This window comes from Etheostoma cragini, chromosome 4 (assembly GCF_013103735.1).
Source record: "Etheostoma cragini isolate CJK2018 chromosome 4, CSU_Ecrag_1.0, whole genome shotgun sequence".
In the NCBI taxonomy this organism is placed as follows: Eukaryota; Metazoa; Chordata; class Actinopteri; order Perciformes; family Percidae; genus Etheostoma; species Etheostoma cragini.
Genome location: NC_048410.1, coordinates 15903663 through 15928349, shown reverse-complemented (window position 1 = coordinate 15928349; position 24687 = coordinate 15903663). Strand labels below are relative to the sequence as shown.

At 39.5% G+C, this 24687-nt stretch overlaps 1 protein-coding gene across 2 annotated transcripts in view; it reads right to left on the bottom strand.

Moving 5' to 3' along the window:
* Positions 1-22746, bottom strand: part of LOC117944063 (SLIT-ROBO Rho GTPase-activating protein 3-like) — a 32603-nt gene extending 9857 nt beyond the window's left edge. For both annotated transcript variants that reach the window (XM_034870593.1, XM_034870594.1), the window contains exons 1-11: positions 22265-22746; positions 12549-12744; positions 9625-9787; positions 7853-7915; positions 4638-4829; positions 4207-4335; positions 3874-4095; positions 3671-3772; positions 1875-2072; positions 1685-1769; positions 484-511 (exon numbers count right to left, since the gene is read on the bottom strand). In XM_034870593.1, coding sequence (XP_034726484.1) covers positions 484-511; positions 1685-1769; positions 1875-2072; positions 3671-3772; positions 3874-4095; positions 4207-4335; positions 4638-4829; positions 7853-7915; positions 9625-9787; positions 12549-12744; positions 22265-22331 — 1445 coding nt within the window. In that variant the 5' untranslated portion in view covers positions 22332-22746. The remainder of the gene's footprint in view (positions 1-483; positions 512-1684; positions 1770-1874; positions 2073-3670; positions 3773-3873; positions 4096-4206; positions 4336-4637; positions 4830-7852; positions 7916-9624; positions 9788-12548; positions 12745-22264) is intronic.
* Between the last annotated feature and the right edge of the window lie 1941 nt (positions 22747-24687).

The window sequence follows — 24687 nt, the reverse complement described above, 5'->3', positions numbered from 1 at the left end:
ATAATTTGACTTGTAGAGAGAGCTGCTGTAGCAAACCTGATCAAAGTCTTGAAAAATGATTACAAGTTATTATCACACACAAAATTCAATTAAGATTTGATTGCATTTAACAGAATGTACTTTAGTTCAAAATAGGTCAAAGCCAAACTCTTGTGTTCAATTAGTCATTAGCCTGGCATATCAATATTTGCTCATGTTCTGCTCTTTGAATTGTTTATAGATAGAATAACAGCAGGATGACATCCATTTCACTGGCATTTCCTTTACTAGTCTTAACATATTTTTATAGATCAAAACTGGAAAGAACAAGTCAGAGCACTGCCTTCTCTTATTAGAAAAAAAACCTTCGTTCAACTACTCAGAAGTTAAGACTACACTCAAATTCCCAAACAGTGATCTCATTCCTGCCACAACCAGGGACACATGGAGGACTTTACACACCATCACCTACTTTATTCACCATCTTGTCATTGGACATCTTACCTTGTTGTTCCATATTCAGCCCTCTCCCCTAAAAGGAAAAACAGCAGAGAAAGGGCCAAAATTAGTACACTCTAGTTTTACAATCACAGAAGTTAGCTTTACGGTTGAGTGCTGGCCGACTATACAAGGCTGGCAGATGGAGACGGAAAGGGGTGTTATGAGAAAACGAGCATCTATTCAGGCAGGCTCAATGGGGTGAGTGCCATGGCTGTATTTGACTCACCGCCAGGCAGCAGTCATTCAGCGGTTGCCCTAGAAACAGCACATGAGCCCCAGAAGGGGATAGCTTGTATACTTGCTCTGCAAAGTGAGAACGTATCCAGGGGCAACAAGAGTGGGAGGTCTCTGGAAGCTGATTTGTACAGTGTGATGATTTCATGATATTTGCACCACATTCTCACACACAAACACACACACACACACACACACACACACACACACACACACACACACACACACACACAATATGCAAACTACTTAAGGCCTCACTTTGATCAGTCAATCAGGAATGTTTGTTCAAGGATCCACAATCCTACTTTACGTCAAACACACATCATTCTAACCCTGAAGCAGATTGTTCAAGTCTGAAGTAGAAACACAATGAAACATACATTTTAATGTACTCTTTTGACCTGCTAATTACATATAAAATATGACGAGTATGTGAATCCCCTTCAAGTACAGTACTAATAGTTCAAGGTTGCTTTTTTTCTGTCTTCTCTACCCTGTGACCTTCTTATTGGTCTAATAATTGACAAACTGTCATGGGAATGACAACACATTTTTTGTATTCAATTCAGTCAATCATATTCCACCATACCCATTACTGTTTATCCACAAAGGTTGAATCATTGACTATAATTGCTATATATATCCACATAGTCTGAAAGATTATGTCGCTTTGCTCTTCTTACCAGACTACTTCTGTTGCCTTTGCTCTGACCACACCCATCTTCAAACTCTGCCTTAATTTTGATCTTTATACGCAGCTGTCGCAGCTGGTTACTATGGCATGCCATAGCCTTCAAGTCAAATACTTCTCATCATGAGCTTGTTTGATGTCCAAACATGATTAAGTTGTCGAGGAAATGTCAAATTCAGTGCAACCTAATTCTGTATTCTATTTCAATAAACATGGAGGAAACAAACTAGTACCAGCAATTTCCATTCCAATAATGTACTGCATAGCACAATGTCTCACCTTCTCCTAGCGTCTGTTTCAGAAGGTCATGCTTGGCCTGCAGTTTGATAATAAGATTGCTGCCATTCAAGTATTCCTTGTATTTCTGCAGATGAAATACATTAAAAGACAAAAAGCGACATGGTTATTTCTAGTTATAATGGATGTGTTCCATGCTGCAGTGCCAATGTGCTCTCATCTGAGAACTTACAGTAAAGTAGAAGCCCTCAGTCTCTTGCTGATTGGCGCGTCTCTTAACAATGTTTGCCTTGCTCATGTAGGAGTCGGAGGAAGCTGATTTGACCGATTCTGTGGATTGGCTGTGCTGGAAGGCTTCTGAAACATCAAAGTCCTCCACTGTGAGCATGTCCTGAAGGGTCTGCATGGTCGCGTCAAGAGTCTTTCTCACCTGACACACACAGGAAACAAACACAATTGTGACTTCTAACAACATCCCTATATACACTTAGTTACAAATAAATACAAGAAAGAAATCCATATGAAATTATTTAGATTAAAAGGACAATGGATATTTTAAGTAGAACTGTTGTAAATACTTCCAGTACATCTTTTTAATGTCACAAACTAGCTGTGGGGTGTAAACAAGCCAGCACAGTTTAAGATTTTCACAGCGGTTTGACTGACACACCGTAAACAACATCACAGGCATCATGACATGAAAAATTGACTACGTTCCTTCCATTTGAAGCAGACAGGAAGGCATATCCATATTCATAAAAGACATGCACTGACTCACATGCACACCCTGGTGACCTTTAAACAGGTCTATGTGAGCCACAGTGGACTTAGTTAGACTGGGGTGAGATTATCTGCCAGTTAAAGGGTCCTATTAGAGAAGCAACTTTTCAAATGTTTTTGTAATTGGAGATTTTGGGAAATGCCCTCATTTTCTTCAACTGAAAGATGAATGAGAAGATGTATACCATTCTTACGCCAAATATAAAGCTATACACCAGCAGCCAGCTAGTTTAGCTTAGCATAAATACTGGAAATGGGGTAGAACAGTTAGCCTGGTAACCAAAATCTGCCTGCCTGCCAGCCCCTGGAATTTCATTGTTAAACTGTTCCTATAAAACTGTTTCATATTGGATCACAGAAAGTCTGTAAAAAGTCTCAAAGCCTTTTTAACAGTGTGTTGTAGACTATATAGAGCAGCATCTTCCTGTTCTGCTACATGTGGTCTCACTTGATTTGATAGCTTTAAAGATAAGACCTTGATTTCCTGCCACAGTATTTTGCAATAACCTGGTATGCAATGGCCTCTGCCTTTTCAAATGTCTACAACTCAGACGTTATGTGGACACCTCGATGTTACTCTACAGCATACAAGGTTCGCCTTTTCATGTTTTTTACCAACATGCCAGGTGTTTATGCTTTAACCCGTTATCAAACTTTCACATTAGAATAAATGTGTGCTTTGGTAGATGCATCTGGGGCACAAGATAATTCTTTTCAATGTTGTCATCTAAAGATATTTCCCATCTCAATCACCCTGCCACAAATTAACACACTGTAAATGCAGTACACACATACACAAGTTTCCTGGCCTGCAAAGTTTTCATGCAGATTTGGGCCACAAAGGCCATAACATGACATCATCAAAATTAAAACATTTTATTTAAAAACAAATTCAACCTTCAGAGTAAAAAGGGCAGAGGAGTTATTTCACGTGACAAAATGAGTCTGGCTATTGAACAATTGTACTAAATGGATCAAAGGATGACATAGATCAAGATCTGAGTGACACCTCAGCTTAACAACTTCCTGGAGGAAACCCTGCATTTACTGTAAATGAGAACATATGACTCATTACTGTATATGATAAGTATACTGAGTACATGCGGCCATACAGTATGTCCTCTTCTCAGTCAGCAGAAAAAAAACATTACTGTGTATAGGACACTTGCATTGAGCTTGCTTCATTTTGAAATGAAATGCTGACACTGGCTAGCTTCAGCCTTCTGAGACTTGTGTGCACTCCCTCACCTCTTCATTTTCTATCCTCAGCGTGGCCAGGCGAGACTGCAGCTGGTGGTAGCGCATCAAGAGCTCTGTCTGGACAGGCTGCTGTGCACTCACCTGACACACCTGGGATTTAGAAAGAAAGGGAAGGAAAGATTAACTTTTTTTATCAGGAGCTTAGATAGACAAACAAACCATTCTTACAGAACTATTTTCTAGTGACTCACCTCATCCCCCATGTGTGGCTGATAGTCAAAACGCGATGGAGGACAAAAGATCATGCTGTGTGTGTCCATAAACTTCAGCTTGTCTCCTCTAATGTCCATGGCATCTACTGCTCCCTCAAGCAAATCCAGACCCTCGTGGCGAGAAGTCTCCAGACTATACTCTGCAGACAGGTAGGTTCTCAAGGTGCGTGCCAGGCTTGCATGGAAACCTAAGTCGCAACACTGAGGACAAGAAGTAAAACATACACATAGCAATTATAAACCAATACAAGGCCTAGAGCTTGAAAAGGTATTTCAACATTTGCACTTTTGGCTCGAATGGTAATTACTTACATCTATCATGTCTGAGACATCATGGATGTAGTATTTGGCCACCAGGGCATTGGTAGCTGCCAGATTGAGAAGATAGTCGTTCCGGGCCTTTGTGCATTTCAACTTGTTTTCAGAGTACTTAGCTTGTCTCTAGGGAGAGAGGGGAAGAAGGAGGGGAAGAAGGAGTCCCATCAATGTCAGTATGTAAGATTCCTAATGTACTCAAAGAATGCATTACTACATCAATCTGATTTAATCTTCTATACTCTGTCTTTATACTCTGTCTTTTCCATTGCCATTTGTGCAAACAGCAACTGGTGACATCCATTTTGTTCATTACAAATGCATTGCACTTGAGTATGGATTTAATGCCTGTAATGTACATATTTATAATGTATAATGTATGATATAATGAGACAATATCATTTAGAAACCAGTCAACCAAAACAGACCTTCTCCTTCATTTTCTCCATCTTCTTGACAGAGCTCCGTCGTTGTGGACGTTCATCATGACCGTACCGCAGCAGGCTGGACCCAATGTCATTGGCCTTACCAATGTGTTTCTCCTCCTGTTTCTCTGCCTCCTTCAGCTTGCTCTCAGCACTGAGACTCTCCGTGTGGTACATGTGGTAAGTCTTCATCACCTGTAGCAACATACATGACCTGTCAAACTCTACTAAGGACCATGGACATCATAGTCAAACAAGGACTTGTTGAAATGGATGTGGAGAAATAGAAGATGTATGCAGAACCACATGGTAAAATGTTATATTGTTATTTGTCACATATAAATACTGGTAATGCGGCAGATTTCTAAGTGAATATTACCTAAAGTCGGCAAAATTTTGAATTTTCCTGTTCAAGTCAAAGCACTTTATTTTTCCCTCAGTGGTCAATTCTAGGCAAGCTGGTTATCAGAACCAAGACAATTAATTCACATGCATTAAACAATCAAAAAATACTAAATATGATACTTTACATGTAAAAAGACAAAGGGGTCAGTGGCATTTATAACATTGTGTCAAAAGCGCAAAAGGCCAAGTGTATTCATCATTTGTATACACAAAGTAAACGGAACATCTCTTTTACTGCAGTCATGACTACTGTAATAAAACTAAACTACTTCTTGACAAAGGGGTGGGAAACAAAAACATTTGTGAAAAGGTTTCAATAATAGTGTTCAAAATACAATCTACATTTCCACTTTTCAGATTGCTTTAGACGAATTTGTCATGAAGGGTCATAAACAGATTCAAGTTTTGTGGTGTTATTTAACAGACCACATGTAACTGTTTTAACTAGTAACCCTGCATCAGCAGTGCAATCATACAACATCTGCTCCTTCATCACTGACTACATTTTTGGTTTCCTAGCAACCCTGACTGAAGCAGACTTGCAAAGGATAGCGAGATTGATCAGCAGGGGAAGAAGGAGGTTACAAAGTCACAGTTAGCAACCTTCCCTGCAACCCGCGAAACAAGAAACTACTTGATTTCCACAAACATCCACCAGCAGATCAATAGCAGAGACCAGCAGGCTGAAAAAAATGAAAATACCTAATACCTAATGTTGCATTTAACTCATAACTGCTAATACCAATAAATTATACAAGGTAATTTAAACTATATAACTTCATGTAGCCCAAATCTTAACACACTACTGCAATACCTTATGCTGTGTTCAGGAGCTGCAGACGGGCATTTAATAATGCATGAATCAGAAAGAGGAAAAAAAAAAAATCAATATCAGTAAAGCAGTAAAGTGCTGTATAGTGTTACATGTGAGAATATTTCTAGGAGGTTTTTTTCCATGCAACTATTAGCGTTTTGCGGCACATTCACCTGTACCAAACATCCTTTTAAAATGAGTGACTACTCTTCAATAATCACTGACATTACACTGCCATTAAAACTTTTCTGTAAAATTATTTGTCGCATCTCTTTTATAAGTTATCTTTGTAAACAAACACAAACCATGTTACATAATCCCACTTACAGTAATTACATTACAGCTAAATTCTGCAAAAGATTATATCAACACTAAGCAGCATTCTGTCTTAAATCCAAACTTCAAATATTTTACTTAAAGCAACACTAACCCTTCCTTTGTACCTTAAAATAATGTTTCCAAAATTGTTTTAGTGGTTCATCAACTCGTAACAGGGTGAACGGCCCTTCTGCAATCCCTATGCGGCCCTCTCTTTGCTATAACTGCACTATGCAAGTTTACCAGATCAGGTAGCGGATATGTAGTTCAAATGAGACAGTGCTTTGGTGTAGATTTAAAAGCATTATGGAAACTGTTTAGCCTTTGGGCAATCATTATTTATAGTTATGGTCACAATCAATTTTCCAGCACCATGATAAATGTGTCTGAAATAAAAGACCTAACTTTGCCCAAAGTCTTTTAATTACAATATGTTTTTAATACAAAGCACCTATTATCTTTGATTTATCACTTACATTATTTACTCAATGCCATTTTAGATGAAATGTAGACTTAGACTTAGACTTCTCTTTATTGATGTAGATGATTAAGTGTGCAATAAAAAGCCAAAAGTGGAATTTTATTTTAAATAAAATAGCTAAGCAGAATAAAGGTAAATTCTATAAAACCTAAGATAGTTGCTATAACAGTATCACAAATTAAAATGCATCTCATAATGAAAACTAATGCTAATATTGGAGAATCAAGGTGTGACTCAGCTTATTTGCAATGGAAAAGTTTAGGACCTATTAAACTTAATTTTAAGAGTGTGTATCCTATACTGCAATGAGGTAACAGACAATTAAGGCCTGGATTTTAGATATGATGTAGGACATTTCATTTCAGAACTTGCAATTCCCCTGCTTGCCTAAAAATACCTACTTACTTCCTATTGCGTTCTTTACCCCTAGCTATCCAATTTAGGTAAGGTAGGTACTAATTTTTACTATTTTTGAAATTACTGCATGTTTTGAATTAACAGATTTTCGATAACTAAGTACCATGATATCACTGAGCAGTAATAAGACCCAGAAGGAAGCACTCTGGTGTGTTTGTAGCACTCTGTCCCAAATACAGCAGATCGCATCACATCACCATTCATTTTGGGCAGTCAAATGAGGAGGGATCAGCAATAAATACAGTTGTTGTCTATGTTCACTACCACACAAATCATTTATGTGTTTAATGCCATGTGTGTGTACACGTTTATCCACATGGGGGGTGTCTAATGTATTTACAGTACAACATAACAATAGTGGGAGTGACAACAGTCATCCGGATATGTGCAATTACATGTAACATTAGCTAAAACTATTACAGCAGCTCATGTTTGCTGTGTGCTCTTCTGCAGCACAGACTGCTGAGTCTGCTTGAAGCACTGCCAGGGGCAAGAACGCTCTCCCCTTCAACTGATGTAGAAATTCACAGTGGGAGGAAGAATGCTAATTTTCTCCTTTCACGACCTCAGGAGGTGGAAGAAATGACCAGTTAGAGACTGCACTGCTGATAAGGCATATCTGCCGTGTGCAGTGTCAGGGCAGCTTATTCACCGGTTACAGGTTTGGGTGTGGAAAAAACTCAGGATTGACAAAACCTAGCTAACATAGAGGGAAGGCAAAATAGGCAAACCGGTGTAGACAAAGAAAGGTTAGGTAACGACAATGATATGTGTCTAACTCACAGTGTAGAGCTCATTGGTGACTTTCACTAACTCCTCATGCATCTGCACCCCGATGTCTTTGCTCTGTAAACGAGAAAAAAAAGGTAATTGTTTCATTGGCACATTTAAAAAGGACACATATTCAAACATCTAAAACTAAAAAATGGGTTTTCTATTACAATTGCCTACCCCACCAGTGAAAAACTTGAAGGCTGTGTGCAAGTTATATTTTGTGTGTGAGGGATGTCAGCAGGCGTTGAAATGCTGTCATTACTCTGCACCAGAAAAGATCTAATACAATGCCCAAAGGGCACATGCAGACACAAATAGTACAATGCAGTAACGGCAGAACATTTCCCAAGGAGTTGTGTCATAGTTTCAGCTCAATAACAGGGTGTAAGAGCCTATGATGAATTGGACATGTCCCATGAAAGAGCTTATAGCCCAGGAGGAGGAATGGGGCCAGCGGAGTGTGACTCTGGAAATCCTGTTGAGAGGATATGGAGCAACGCTTAGCCCAATCAATCCTGTTTTTTGCAGCCACTCAGGGACCACTTGTCAAAACAGCAACCTTGCATTTTCATGTGACAAGAATTTTTCAGCACATTCAGTACATTCAAACATTGGCTACAGACATACGGCAGAGTTGATTCATTCCCTTCCCCGCATGTGTCATTCATTAGCAGAGCGACTGCACTGCAGCTGAACCAGGATGCTACAGCATAACAGGGTAACAGTTTTGAAGAGGTTTGTCACAATTCAAGCTAAATTCTTGCAGAGGGAGACTGTTTTTCTGCATGCAACTCTTATTCCTCCTTTATGCTGGCCGCAAGCCATCACAGTCTCATGAAGGCTCCCATCTTGACAGCGCAGAGGCCCCTAGAGGACTTAAATTACTGTAGACTCCTGCTGCTGTCAAACGACACTGATCTGAGATCCCCAAGGCACCGCCCCTGAACTACTGGCACTCTGCTACTCTCACACGTATCATACAATACATACAGTACATATGCTTTATCTTTACAACAACAACAAAACTGTTCCCTGTTTCATTGAAATTGTCATTTGTGTATCATGCACAAATGTATTCCATGAGGTTAAGATTTTGAATAAAAGAAATAAGGTACATCTGATTCTCTCAGCAGGTTACTAAATAAGTCCTAGATAACGTCAACATGGAAGGAAATTAAATCAGTGGGAAAAAGTGATGATGAAAAGGTTAGTGATCTACTGTATATAGGGAGCAAACTGATCATGGTTTTGAAAATAACAATGTGCATGATGAATGGGGGTGATTAAAAAGAGAAACAGAATCTCTCACCAACCAGGTTAAGCTTTACTGTAGACACATGGTAGCCAGGGTTCACTGTGTGGCTAAAGTGGTGCAATTTTAGGTAGGAAAAACCTCAGTGATAAGTGGGAATAGTCTACCTAATGGCCATCATTTAAAACCAGACTATAAAGTAGTTCGGAGAACCTTGCATGCAAACAGTGTACTGTGTAGTGTAATTGAAGGACTGATCAAACATAATTGGCCACAGCAAGAGACAATGGCACAATAAAACTAATCTGAGTGAGAAATGTTTTAGCTTAGTCCTCAGAATAAATATTATGAATGAAATATACTGTGTCCTGATACAATTCAACATATTTTTACATGTTTTTGTTGGTGTGGCGTCAAAGTTCCCAGCTGCAGGCATCAGTCATGCGATTTGAGCAGAAACGTTCTGTGACTGTGTGCGTTAGTAATGGTCAGGGTTACATTCCCTCATCCAATTAATTCAGATTCTGACCTTTTTGAAGAGTCTGATGACATCCTCGCCCACGTGTGCCAGACGGACAATGACGTTGTTGTTGTAGATGTCGCTGAGAGTGGCGTGGTCTCTGCTTTCCCGCCTGGTCTGGTCCAAGACCAAATACCAGCAGTTCACAGTGGACAGAAGATTCTGGTCCTTTCTGAAACAGCCAAGGAAAGACTTCACAAGGATGAAAACGTCTGTCAGAGTCAATTACCAATTTCTTCAAAGCTGCCCAACATACACTAAATCCAACCACAATATTTAGACCAAATAGTATACTGCCCATAAGTAAGACAATTGGGCTGTTGTTTTAACAATATAAATTGTTGTGTGCTTAGTTAAACTCTTATGAGGATACTTGGTAACCAGGCTTTTTGTACGTTAACATAAAACAGGACAAAGACTGTATTACAGGCCGCACAGATCTTACATTCGATCCATTTGTTGCAGCTCTGGAGCTTTACGTATTAGAGATCAAGGGGTCACTACACACACACACACACACACACGTACAGGAAGACACATACAAAAGGCATGCTGATTGCCCTTGTCTCCTTGCTCGAGAGCATGTGAGTTTAATTATCCTCACACCATAGACTTTGTTTGTCGTCATCTTTTGTATTTAGAGAGCTTGTAATTGTTTTTGTTTCTGATCTATACCAATTGTGACTACAACATAACAATGCTACATCCTAATTTTTATACAAAGCCTGCTTAAAAGCTCTGTTAAACCTTTTGCTCTTCGCCGATAGTTGACCTTCGCTGGGATCCGATCTCTTTAAATGGCTGTTGGAAGGAGACACAGGGAAGATAAGATGAATGATTTGTAACCCTTTGCCTGTCTTTGTAGATAGAATTAAGGAGATTCAGTTCACACATTGATAGCCATCGCTGCTGATTTTCACCAGAAAAACCTTTTATCATATCCCCCAATCAGTCAGTAGCTACAGAAGGAGTAATAGCGGGTTTAAAGAGTTGCACTTGTGATGCTAAAGGTACATTAATCCAGAACGTTGGGCATCAGCATCTCCATTTCCTTCATCCTTTAACACTTTGATAAAAAACATGAACACGCTATTCCCATAGGCCCTTGTTTCAAGCAAAGCAGGTGTTTGATCCTGTACATTGGATGCCAAGAACCAGACTGTACGTCTTTGGCTGCTGGCTGCTCTTGAATAAGAAAAAGACTATAGTAGTATTCAGGGCACAAAAGAGTTGATGCAAACTGCTCATGGAAGAAGACAGAAGGAGCTTTTCTATGTGACAGGGTGACAGCCTACAGACAGCCTACAATAACTACAACAATACCTGTTTCACAAAAAGGTCTGCATCATGAAGTAGCACCAGGCGGCTGAACTACAGTGTACTGACAATACAAAAACATACCACGTGTATTAACTATTGTAAATCATGTTGGAGATACAATATTGTTTTTTCAAAACAGGTGCACAGCGTCATATTCTCTTATAATCATATTTTTGCTGCATCTGTCTACAGGCAGTTTTGAAAATGTTCTTGGCAATATCCTGCCAGATATTAGATCCGTCATCAGAAATGAAAATCTGAACAGATCCCAGATGAGAAAAAAAGGGCACTAAGGTTTTGCAGTTGAAAAAAAAGTAAAATTAAAAGAGAGAGAGAGAGAGAGAGAGAGAGAGAGCAGAGCCAGACGACCACGTGGGATTATTAATGATAGAGACTTTGTTGGTCCATTGTAGTCTGCGAGTGTGAATGTAGCCTTTGACAGACTGATATAATGATGACCATTTAATGTGACGGGGTAGAATCTGGGACAGCAGGGTGCAGAGAGAAGTCATGTAATGTTAGTCTCTTTCAGGGGTCTCCCTTTGAGGGATTGCTCCACTTATCAACGTCCCATTGACGGGAGCTCTCCGCCACGATTACGCTTTATGTCCAATTGGTCGGAGAGACTAAAAGAGAGATGGAGAGAACTCTCCTGAATAAACCAATGTGTTTTTTACGCATGCCTGACCCAGCCGGGTCATATGAAAAGGGAGTGCAACTAACTAAGTGTCAATTATAGCACCTTTACTGTAAGTTTTATTTCTGCCACTGCTAATTCAATACTACTACACTGGGTATTAGAGAAGAGCAGATCCTTCAAGAAGATTCATTTTACAAATTCATCTTAACTCAACAATGTCCATTTATTAGTTTTTCTGGAGGTTTCAAGCACATTTGGCAGCCTTCATTGGTCTATTTCCAAAATGAAGAGCAACCATTTAGGCTTATAATTGTCATTGAACAAACTCTGACGTATTTATATAAATTCTGATCAATCGTTTCTTCTACTGATTCAAATGAACCACATGGCCATGGGCAGCATTTACAGTTGGAACACTATCTAGAAGTTAGAGCCAACTGCAGGCTGGTCAGAGCATCTTAGCAGCAATTTCTCAACATGCTGCAGGGTGCTGCATGCTGTTTGTTTCATGACCACAGATCTCCCATACACAAACATTTGAGGTAAATCTGAGTAAAATAGCCCACATTGTTGCTTTCTTCAGACTCCTAACTGAAGCTCTAATTTGTTTTCAGTGTCCATTGAGAAAATATTAGTATTTGGGTAGCAGTCCAGCATGAAGTGTAATAATGGAAATGAAATGACAGCCACATACAAAAGGCAGGGGGCTGAAGGAGGGGGAGTGGATAAAGAGTCTGACCTAGTTGAGAGGAACACAGCAGCCTTAGGCCACAAGCTTCCTTGGCCCTGGCTTTATTTCAGGTCATTTATTCTGTTGTTATCCCTCCTCTCATTTTTCTTTTATCCTTCCTATGCCTTCATCTCTCTGTGCCGTGCCAGTGATCAGTATTACATATGTAACAGTTGTTTATCAGTCAAACACATTGGATACACATATTCCAGTGCTTAGCAGACAGACAGTAGTGAGACTCACTTGAAGTGATGGTGCTCTCTCGAGGTGCGGATCTTGGCGGAGTAGCGCTCGGCCAGTTTGTCCAGGCCTCTGGAGTACTCCAGCTGGAGTTCAGCCTTTCGACGGAAGAACTCCTGCAGGTCCTGCAGCAGCTGCAGCCGGGACTCAGACTGCTGCTCCAGACAACGGAACTGCTCTACCAGCTGGTTACGGATCTCTGCATTTCAAAAAGGGAGATACCAACTTCAGAATAAATAAAGCCTCTCAGGGGAAATTGAATTACATGCTGGGTCTCACTTTTGCCTGCCAAACAGTGCTGCAGGTCAAAATTAAACCCACATTATTTTAGCAGTAGATATAGTAAATCCAACTATGTGAGGATACAGTCAAGCACAAGCACTAATAAATTAACAAAGTCATCATAACTGGATAAAACTTGATGTCAAAGGGCATTTTTCCACTGTGCTTATTAGATGTGCATGTAGCGGGATGAAGTGCGGGGGTGTCCAAATGCTGGGGTAGTACACATGCATATGAGATGCATGTCTGATGATTGCAGCAGACAGCACGGAAAAAATAAAATAGGTCAGCTTCTCAAAATGCATTGTGGTGAGCGATCTTTCAGAGGAGTTTGTCTCGAAAAAAAACCAAATTGCTTTTGATTACAAGACTGCTTTGGTTTTCTGCTTGGAAACTTGCTCCTATTTATAAAGAAAAAGTATCTTTCAAAATATGGATGATATGGCATTAACAAATAGTTTATATACAAATTATAAAACGGTAAATCATATCAGAGCCTAGGGCTGAGTGATATATTTTTATACACTATTGGGATATTGACAACAATGTACATAAAAAAATCAAATGGATTCTGAAAGCAACTGATTCACAGCTATGCATTACAGAAGACTAAACTCGTCATATGTATAAAACAAAACCTTGAATAATTAAGTTGTATCAATCACCAATTTGGAATACAGAAATGTGCAGAGCAATAACACCATAAGAACATACTGTATCATCAGGACATCATTTTGAGCTGTGGATTTTATACACACACACACACACACACACACACACACACACACACACACACAGAATAAACAAAGCTTCACTCAGACACTAGAAACAGTTGAGCACCATTAAGATGGCTGAAGATTCCATTATGACAGACTGTTTCAACCACGCACATGATTGCTGCACACTGAAAGAAACTCTGTAAGAAATGTATCAATGGAAAGGATGGTCCAGCAGAAGAAATGCTCCTTTATTCACTTCTAAATGCTCTTTCTGTATCTACAATAAAGGATCTTAAAAATGCCTCCCCCATCGTCTGCGATTGTGTGAGCAAAAATGTGAATGAAAGTGCGAGAGCGAGAAAGACGGAGTAAATATGTAGTCCCTTGCTGTTTGCAGATGTACCCCTCATGGTCCCCATAGTTGCCCAGTTGCCTAGTTACATGCCTCTAGAGGCATCTCAATGAGAACAGGCCAGTTCCCTGTTCTAACAGTCGCAGCAGTCAGTCTGTTTAGCATAGTGGCCATGAACAAGGGCAACTTTTTCTGCTATGAAATACTCAATTAGCCCGTGCTGATGAAAAAGGAAGCAAACAGGTTTAATATAGAAAGAACAATGTATTTCTATTAGGGCTGTAACAATACACCAAACCCATAGTTTGGTTTGCATCATGATCTTTGACCCACAATTCGATACAAACCTTGATTATTTTGGGGGGCCGATGGAGAGTTATAATTAGTAAACCTAATTCACCATTATTTTTTTACTGATTACATCCCACTTTGTGACACAGTTAATAGATACCTTATATATTGATACTGAATGGTTTCAATGTTGATCGATCCAACACCAAAGATTAATTTGTACTTTAAAATAATGTTTCCAAAATTGTTTCACATTCACAGTCAGCACACAGCCATGTGGCAGCCAGCTCGGTCAGCACTTGACTCCGCTGCTAAGGACGCCAAAGGCAGTTTACTGAACCGTTGGGAAACAGACCCAGGCACCAGAGTCAGAACAGCAACCATTCGTAACGTTACACCTCCGTTAGCATTAACGGTGCCCCCCCCCTTCGCTTTTAGCCGTCTTTACAGTGATCTAAATTTAACGGACAAAACGTGGATAAGGAACCAAAACAATTAATACAATTAGTAATTTAAAGATGTGGTAGCATTGGATCTGGATGGAAAGGATAACTCTGGGAGTTGGATGGAGTGTGTAGCAATTCTGCCTTCTCACTCCGCAACACAGGTTTGTGGATCTGAGCGTTGCAATTTCAATTTTATATTGGGCATCGTTACAGCCCAAACTCCTATGTTAAAAAAAACACCAAACAACTCAATCTGTTGGCCTGTGTGACTTTAATCATTCTAAAATCATAAAGTGACAGTGTAAAGTGGACAATGTTGGGAGAAAATCTAATTGTATTTAACTGCATAATTTTATCAGCGATACATAGAATCAGAATAAGCTTTATTTGCATTCATGATATTAGCCTTTGCTCTCCTCTGAGCATGTTATTTATAGAACTTAAACTGTTACTAGGATTGTGCAATTCTGCGCTACAGTTGATGAATGGTTCAAGCCTTTGCAGAGTAATGCATAATTACGAAGAAGCTGGCAAGGAGTTCACGTGAATAATATACAGACAAGTAAGCCTCAAATGCTTAATGTAGCTTCTTCTCTATCTTTTATTGATTGAACAATAGCACAGATGTCTTTAAATGAAATACAGAGATGTATGCTACACCAAGTTCTCTGCTGCCTGGGAACAGTGTGCAGCCAAAATTAATAAAATGTTCCACAACCCAAAGACTTTTGAAATGTCAAAAATAGTACTTTACCCGTTTGTAATGTCGATTAATTTTACCCATATGGTTGACATCCTGGTGACTTTATCAAGCACTTTGAGCATAAATTAATTGCAGTCTGGAAGTAAAGTGAAATGAATACCTCTAGCTGCTTAATCTGGTTGGGATTGAACATTGGGATATTGATGCAGTATGATATAAATCATGTTATGCAGTTACATGTTAAAGTTTTTGAATACATAAAACTAAAATCAAGCCTTTCCACATTTTTCCTTAATAATAAAAGCATCACCCATATCGTTTAGTCATGTCTCAAGGCTTGTGTCTTAGAAAAGAAAAGTACCTCAGCTTGTTGATGAAGACGTGACCTCCTCTTTTCCCCTACACATTCAAAACACAAACCACGTCCACACACCGAGTTCAAACACAACATATCTGAAGAGGCTGCCCCAATCTCTGACAGATAATCTAATGAAATGGGGGGAAACTATTTGTCACTGTTTCCTTACAAGGTTGCCAGTTGGGCTCCTGTACTGCTGCAACAGAGAGCACTAAATATCGCATAGTGAGGAGTCCTTGTCACCACAGAAGCCTGCTCAAATTAGCCTACCACAGCTATCGCAATGGCCAGCAGCGGTCTCCGGGCTGTGTCTGCAGTTAGCCATGCGTGGTTAGTCACATGTGGCTTAACCCAGACTGACACGTTGACATAATTTGGGACAGATCAAGGCTGTGTTCTGTGAACACTTGTCTTCTGAAAGCAGTAATGGCTATGGTGTGCCTTTACAGTCTCTCTCTCTCTCTCTCGCTCTCTCTCAACTGTGGGTATCTGTCATCACAGCAATAGTGATACCAAGACACTGGAAATGATATTCTTTTACTGTCATAATGCAACCCATGACATTTCAAGATAGTATCAGTCTAAGCATGTTTTCACTATGAATACACAGAAAAAAGGGTTGCGTCTACATGCTCCTCATGAAATGCATCTCTACAGTGAATATGGTAGCAGTAGGAGTGAAATGCTTCTTTGTGACAGTCAGATTGTCACCAATATTACCAATGTTTTTGGTAATAATGTTTTCTTTTTCAATTCTTCGTAAAATGTTTGAGGAAAAGCTATCAATGTAAAGTCAATGTTATACAATGTTGCCACATGTTCCCTTAGCAACTGTTTAGAATATATCCTATTAGAACAATTTGTGCATAAGACTACAACGGCTTAGCTCGAAACAGATCAAATATCTTTAAAGATAATGTGGCCTACAGCTAAAAGTACAGTATGATGTATGATGAAGGGTATCCTCTCATTTTCTTTTGGTTTCAGGATCTACAGCAAGCTTAAAGGTGCAGTGGGAAAAGTGTGTAGTTGTTCATTATCAAAATCGGTGTTTCCCCTTCACAAACTTTTACTGTCATGAATATTAACCACCACCATCAATTCCAAGAAGTCATCTTGAAATATGTTAGGCATACAGGATATAGTGCTCCGCCTTTCATGTTTTCACTGTCACAATGAGTATCGTTGCTTCCCGGCCCCGGCAAGTTTGAAGAAGGAAACATGGAGGACCACATGTATTCAAAATCCAAATGTCATTAATAGGAGTCTTCTTCTTTGCCCAGAAAAAGGCTTTTTGAAGCGTGAAGCTGTAATACGTACTTTGAATTGCAGGGTGCAAGAGAGTGGATTGTGATATATGATCTAGTTATGAGCTGGTCAACTACACTCCTTAGAAGGAAAAACATTAGTTGAATCCAAACACTTAAAACAAACTTGCAATTTAACTCATGTTGTGGTTAGAAACAAGCAAAACACAATTTTACCTTCTGACAATGAATAAATGATGACGTAGATCATGAACATCATGATTAATATCTGAGTGACTACTAAGTCATCATGAATCAGCTATGACATGTGACAATAATCACAAATACAGGCCCAGACCTGTAAAGATCAAAACACACACCTGCTCGCCAACAATCATAGTTCAAATGTGACTGAGACCTGGCAGTTTGCTGAAAAGTGGCATGTTAAAAACAACAGTGCAAGGTGCATTAGGTTAGTGCCTGATTGAACTGCAGTGCAGTCAGCAACTCAGCATTATTGGAGACCAGTGTCAGAGTAAAGCCCCCACAGCTCCAAACTGATCTAAGCCCAGTTTGCAAATGAGCTTAAGATGTCAGCTTAAAGCTTTTCCTGAAACTGAGACGAGAGAATGATCTGTGACGACTCTCTCATAGCCCGAAACCTTGTGTGTATGCATGATATGAGAAAAACATCTAATCTAAATATGATTTTTCTGACTGATATTGCAATATAATTCAAGATATTGAAGGGATTTATCATTTTTGCATCACTATTCTCATTTTCATTGATAAATATAGAATTTAAAAAATATAAATGATTATAGTATGATTTTTTCAATGTTCTGAACGAAACAACTTTTTTTATTATCATTTTTTATTTTATTATTTATTGTGTTACAGATCATTTGCCTTTAACAAATATGCCACCCCAGCAATTTTGATATTGCACCATTCTGCGAGTTGAATAAAATTGCAATTAGTTGTTCACCCCTAGTGTGTATAGACTAGAGGGGGACAGAGAGAGAGAGAGAGAGAGAGAGAGAGAGAATGGAAGAGTGACAGAGTGAACAAGTCAAACAATTAAACAGACAAAGAGAACGACAGAGAGAAAGAAAACAACACTTCAGTCTAAATAATGCTAATCATATCCTTCATTCCAGACACACACTGACAAGGTTTGATCGTTTCCACCCTATGTGCAACAGAAGTAAGGTCTAATTAGGTCTGTCAAAGGACAGTTTGACTTGAAACATTTACAGATATTTCCACAGATAACTTAATGACTTTCATCAACACTAATATTGCCTTCATCACTTTTTCACCCATTTCTATGTGCTTCCATGGATTTATAAAACAAGCAAACTAATTTGATGAACAGAGATACTAACGTCATTAAAAATAATAAAAAGCTGTTCAAACAGATATGGTGTTTTGTTTTTTATATTGTTTAATGTGTTTTTAGGTGTACTATTATTTGAATACAAAGATCTTCATTTGGTTATAGTAAATTCCAGGTCAGGGCATTTAGGCAGAAATATGTTAATAACCACCAAATAGAAAATAAAAATAAATGGAGTACTTCATGTAAAAGTATAACATTTTGGGACCTAGCCTTTTCCATGTTTTTCTTGAGTTAGATGAGATTATGATACCACTCTCATGTCTGTGTGATCAATATGAAGCTACAACCATGCAGCAGCCAAACATAACAAAATCTGCCGACCAGCAGCTGTACAACTCACTAATTAACACTTTATATGTTGTTTGTTCAGTCTACACATAAATCTTTGTGGAAACAACTAGTTTACTGTGTACTGCACTACAGGTATTCTTCTTGACTTCAGAAAGTAACGACTGGGTAAACCCCGCCCAATCTGCCGACAATTTGATTTTGCCCTGCAGCTCAGTCTGGGAACCTGCTATTTTTATTCTCCTGCTTCAGTTCACAATTTTAAGGGAACCAATCACAAACTGGCTTATCTACCTGGCAAGTTATTGACGGGTTTAACACAATGACAATGGAGAAGTGACCAAGCAGCTTTTTGTGTACATTCGGCGGCCACTTAACGCCACTGAAGCGCAGCAAACCCGTTGATGCCGCTGTCGCTTCTACATCACCCGGATCGTTGACTGATTGAAGCACTATCCAACTGCGTACAGAGTTATTTGAACTATGCCTATTTGTCACGCGTCTTGTGCAAAGGAAATACAGAGCAGACTCCCCAGACCAATTCTCAATCTCAAATCTATTAAGCTTGGAGTGGTCTGGTGATAGCCAGACCATAAGTCACTGCACCGGCCAAGAAATAAGACAGCTATCTGTTTCGCCCTACTTTGCTTGAATTAAACTAAAATTGTAGAGTTGTACAGTAAGGTTAAACATAAATACAGTGTCCCCCTATTAGAGTCTGCATCATTTACATTTTAATTTTAGCACATGAGCTACATGTCCACATGGCATGGATTCAATATCTTAGTCTTGCATTGCCAGACCTATCTTTACAGCACTGTGGAGTAAGGTCTGGCTTCTCCACAATACATTCTAGAATAGAAAGAGAAAAAACTAATCTGAATTGTTTGCATGTCGTTCAAAACCAAGATGCAGCAAAGGTGGCTTTGCAAAAGACTCAAGGAACTTGTTTTGGTGGAAAATGTGCACCCTGCAAAAGAAAATGCCACAAAAACTATTAAATGAAGTTCACAGAATACACGGGCAATATTTAATTAGCTGCATGAATGGTAAAACGTAAATTGCTCTTGCCAGTGTGTCACAGTGTGTACTTTGTCCATATTAGAAATCCCTGCCAATCAGTCCTTAAACTTCCCAGTTAGATAGTAAATGTTGTAAACATATTCTTTGTAACTCTTTATAATCATTCGCCGTAAGAACCAAGCAGGCTTGCTCTATTGCATAATTAAAATTTCCATCAAAACTTGCCATTTTAGTGTGTAACATTAGCTTGTTGGTTTTGAGTTTTTTTTTGTTGTGCGAAAGGATTTAGACATACAGATAGCTGCAGGGGAAGAGCAAAGCAGGCTTGTCAACTTCCATTGAAGCAAACTATTACAAACTGCGCTAACTCTGTGGCCAGGTTAGCTCAGCTGGTAGACCAGGCGCACACGTATAGAGGTTTACTCCTTGATGCAGCGGCAGCAGGTTTGACTCCAACCTGTGTCCCTTTGCTGCATGTCATTCCCCCTCTCTCTCTCTCTCCCCTTTCATCTTCATTGTCTTCATCTGTGGAAATAAAGGCCTAAAATGCCTAATAAATAATCTTTAAAAAAATAATAAAAAACTATGCTAACTCTACTACAGTATTGACCACACCTGGAATATGTATCAGGATAACAAACACCTTGAGATGGATATATCCTATATAGCAGTCTTTTAGGACGGGAGCCCAATAGGAATTGCAGACCCATTGCCACCCATCAGAATAAAGTGCATTGCAAGGATATGTGAATTTTTTTTTGTAATTAAAATAGAAGAAAATGTGTTAAAGCTCTCCGGCTGAGGTAACGTTGAGTGTGACTTCTGTAATTCCCTCACTCTCAATCGCATGCATGATATCAAAATGAAAATACAAGTATGACTCTATAAGCGTTGGCTTCACCATAGTCATTCTAAAATGCAGAGGAATGGCTTTAATGTGTTTTATGTGGAGAGGTGCATTGCATTAGCCTGGCTATCGACAGACCAAGCTAAGCTCAATAGATTTGAGATTGAGCATCGGTATGGGGAGTCTGCTCCGCATTTCTCTGTACATGAGGCGTGACCAATGGGCATAGTTCAAATGACTGAGTGCAATTGGATAGTTCTTCAACCAATCAGACCAACGATCCGGGTGACGTAGAAGCAACAGCGGCATCAACGGGTTGCTGCTCCTCAGTGGCGTTTGGTGGCCTCTATATTGAATGTAAACAAGAAGCTGCTTAGTCACTTCTCTATTTTATCAATGTAGGTTTAATGGCAATTCATGATTTTTTTTTTGTAGGTTTTGGTCCCAGGGCAACACAAAATATCTCTTTTGGGTCTCAGACTGAAGAAGTTGGGGCCCTCTGCTATTTGAATTATTAGGCCCCAACACACTCCATGAGTTCACAGTGGAAGTTTCAATTGGTGTTTTCTCTGCCAAAGTCAACTTTGTTGTTTTAAGTGTTTCAGAGTACTGCAATCCTGTTGGGTGATTTTGAACTAAAGGGTCTGAGCAGACTTACTGCACCCTGTTCTACTGTATAAGTATAATCTGAGCGGGCTAAGTCTGTTTAATACAGATGTAATTAGCTTTATCATAGACAAAAGTTATTACCATTCGTTAAACACTAGTATTACTATGAATAGCAGTGTTATCCTTGTTTAAAATTGTAACTTATTCAAAAGAATAAAATGATGCACAACAGTGAGCAGAACCACAACTGTGAGAGGGTGATACAAAAAAAAGTGTTTAAGTTCACACTGCCTGATGTCCCAAAAAATGGCTGAGGGGACAACCCACCTATATGCACATCATGCACTGTCTGTTCCAATACAGCACTGTTCCAGACTCTTTTCTCTATCTGGGAGCCTCATCCAGTCACATATTTAACAGCAGACTGTAAAATCCTTTCATGGTACATAATTCATACAGAAAGCATATATTATTTATTGACTTTCTGAACTGTTTGCTGTGTGATCTTCTCAATTATTCCCTTTCTCTTATGATGCTATAGCTACATAGGCTAAACATTGTCCCGGAGCGTCAGGGAAATACCCATTTCTCACCATACTGTCTTTCAAAATGACATAGGTTTCCACATTGTCATGTAGGCCTAAATTTCAACCTACATTTCTAGGATGAAGTTGTAAAAAATTGTACTCAGCTGTCTCTCAAGTATTCTGCATGACTACCTGAGGTGCATGACCTCCAGTCTATTGTTAAGATTGTCCAAGGTGAATTGGTGCATTCCCTTGTTGGGTGTGCAGCATCATTCTCACATAAATACCAGCTGCACTTTGAAACCATCACGCTCCCATAGCTTGCATGGCCCCACATGCAGGGCTTGGCATGTTAATAAGCACAATCATCTTCACAAACCGGAATCAGCGACGTTACGTCTTCATTATTGTCTTAGTGGACTTATGTGGCGTAAAAGTCTTAGCATGAAGTGAATGTATGAGCCATTTTCCAAAGAGATATGTTCAAAAGCTTCTACAACTATGCAGTCTGTCCCGCCCCATAGCACAGCACCCTGAAAGCCATAGCCTTCAGCTTGTGGTAAAGTTACGCAATAGTGCCTTGCCACCCAGAATAACAATACGATCAGGCCTGCATGTTACCAACCTTTCACTTGGGTCTCATATTCGGCAATAATCTCTTTGTCCTTCTTGACTTTGGCATGAGATGACATTTTGGGGAGAACGGATTGTGCAATCCTCGGGCAGGAATAAGCGTCTCGGTTGCCACAATGCAGCGTTTGCCTGTCCTCTCCAGATAGTTCAGCAACAATCAGATGCGAATCATCGCTCGCATGACACAACTTCAGTGATTAAACGCACAAAGGCTCTGCGCAGAGATGTTGTTGCGCTGCGTTCTAGGCGACGTCGAACCTAAAGTGCATACTGATCCCCTACTGCTCCTCTTCACCGGTACTCTTCAACGAATCGGAAACCATTCACGTTTGATGTACATTTCATAAAAGCCAGGAGTAAACTCCGAAAGCAACGGCTATGGCAGCCTCGGCAATAATAGCACCGAGCTCCTTCTGCAACTGTCCAGTCTGCCTTTTTTCTCTCCCTCTCTCTGCAAGTTCAATGCTGCTGCAGAAAAGGCTGAATGGATGTGAAAGTCAATCTGAGACTCCTCCCCCAACCCCCTCCCTTTTTCACCACTTTTCTTCCCTTGGATGATTCGAGATTTGTCTGAGTGAACTGATTACATTACACAGCCTGCCAGTTGAAGAAAGACAGCCTACATAAGTAGGCTAGTGTGTTGGTGATCAGGATTTGATAGCTCTGGTTCTGTAACATGAAGCTGATTGCAGAAGAAGGATTAGTTGTCAGACAATTTCAGCCATTTTTTTCTTATTAGAATTCAGATGCTTGGCTTATGTTAATATACTGATAATATACATCCGGTCATTCTCAACATAGTGTTGTGAAATAGGACATAAGATAAGACTGTTAGAAAGTGGCTGGTACTAGCATCTTTATACTGCAATGCAAGTAAAAAAATACATGCATTATTGAATTTTTCGAAGACGTGTTACTGGAATCCTCATCATTTGAAATTAGGAGGATATCAGATAATTATGACAAACGATAAGTTTGTCTCATAATCATAAGTAGGCTGATGATAGGCTCGTGATTGGGACCAACTTGAAGATGGCAGTTCAGTTTCAAAATGTTTTACAACTGATCACACCGTGAGAGCATCTGAAGATTACTTTCTCCATCAATGTCCTTTATTACATCATGACCATTATTTGTGTTGTTCATAAAAACTAAAACAAAAATTGCTAATTCCCCACAGCCGGAGGTGACAACTTCAGATGTCTTGATTGATCAGATATTGAGTTTACTATCTTGCTGGAGTCAGCCAGTGTTTGGCATTGTTGCTTAAGAAATGACTGATAAAATAGTTGCAGACTATGTCTTCTGTCGATTGACTACTCAACTAATCAAACGCACTTCTGGATGAAACTTTGACCAAGAACCACTAAAGATCAGCCATTTGGCCTACCCAGCGCCAATGTTGAGATGTAAGCTTATCACAGTATTCATATGATATTACAGTATAGCCTGCTGTGTCCATCAGTATCCCATTTCTATCACAAAATCATTGTTGGGGATTTTTCTCAGGTGAGAACGAGACAACTAACTGACGTCACAGAAACGTATTTCTGAGTGGAAGAAACTGAGGTGTTACAAATCTGAAGTCTTTCTTCACCTCACAGTTGCAACACTTTGACAAAGCTTATGGATCATCTCCTCAGAGAAAGTCAGAACGGCTCAATGGACAATGTATCACTCTGCCCTACTTTTTTTCCCTCACAATGCTCTTCACTGCAGCAGTTTTCTGACAAATGCTGTGAAATAACATTCTGTGGCTTCTCAAGTGCAACAGTGTGCTACGTCTTCGATTTCACAACTATCCAACAGGTGTGTTTGCCTCAACGCAACTGATGTATAGGACGTGGATAATTGAGCACTCTTGTTTTGAGACTGCAATTTGAAATATTTCAAGAAATCCCCCTTTGCACCCAATTATCACTTATTCTGAGGGTTACTGTCTGTGTGTGACAACTGTTAAAGCTGGAAGAGAGCCCAGGAGAAATCTGCAGGAGAACTGTTCCGTGGTCACAATCCAATCCCCACTCATTTCCTGAGCAAATGTTACTCACCAATCCTTGGCCTGAGAGTAAGCCTGATAGAAGTTGGGGTGGGTTTGAAAATAATGTAAAAAAGCATATATGACTATAACTAGGCAGTGGAAACCTTACCAGCATCCACCAGAAATTATCATCACACGGTGCACCTTAAAAAATAGTTTCTTGCCGAAAGATAGTAAAGACTTAAAGCAGTCTTTTAGTGGAGTTATTCAGGATCATGCCTAACATTCACCATGTAATTTTTAAGAATAATTTAAGAATAGATGACTTTACACTGAATTATGTGTTAACACTTTAATCATTAACCAAATTATTATGTTTAACAATTGTGTTGTCCTTGGCTCAAATTGACCTGTTTTCCTATATCAATGTTTTT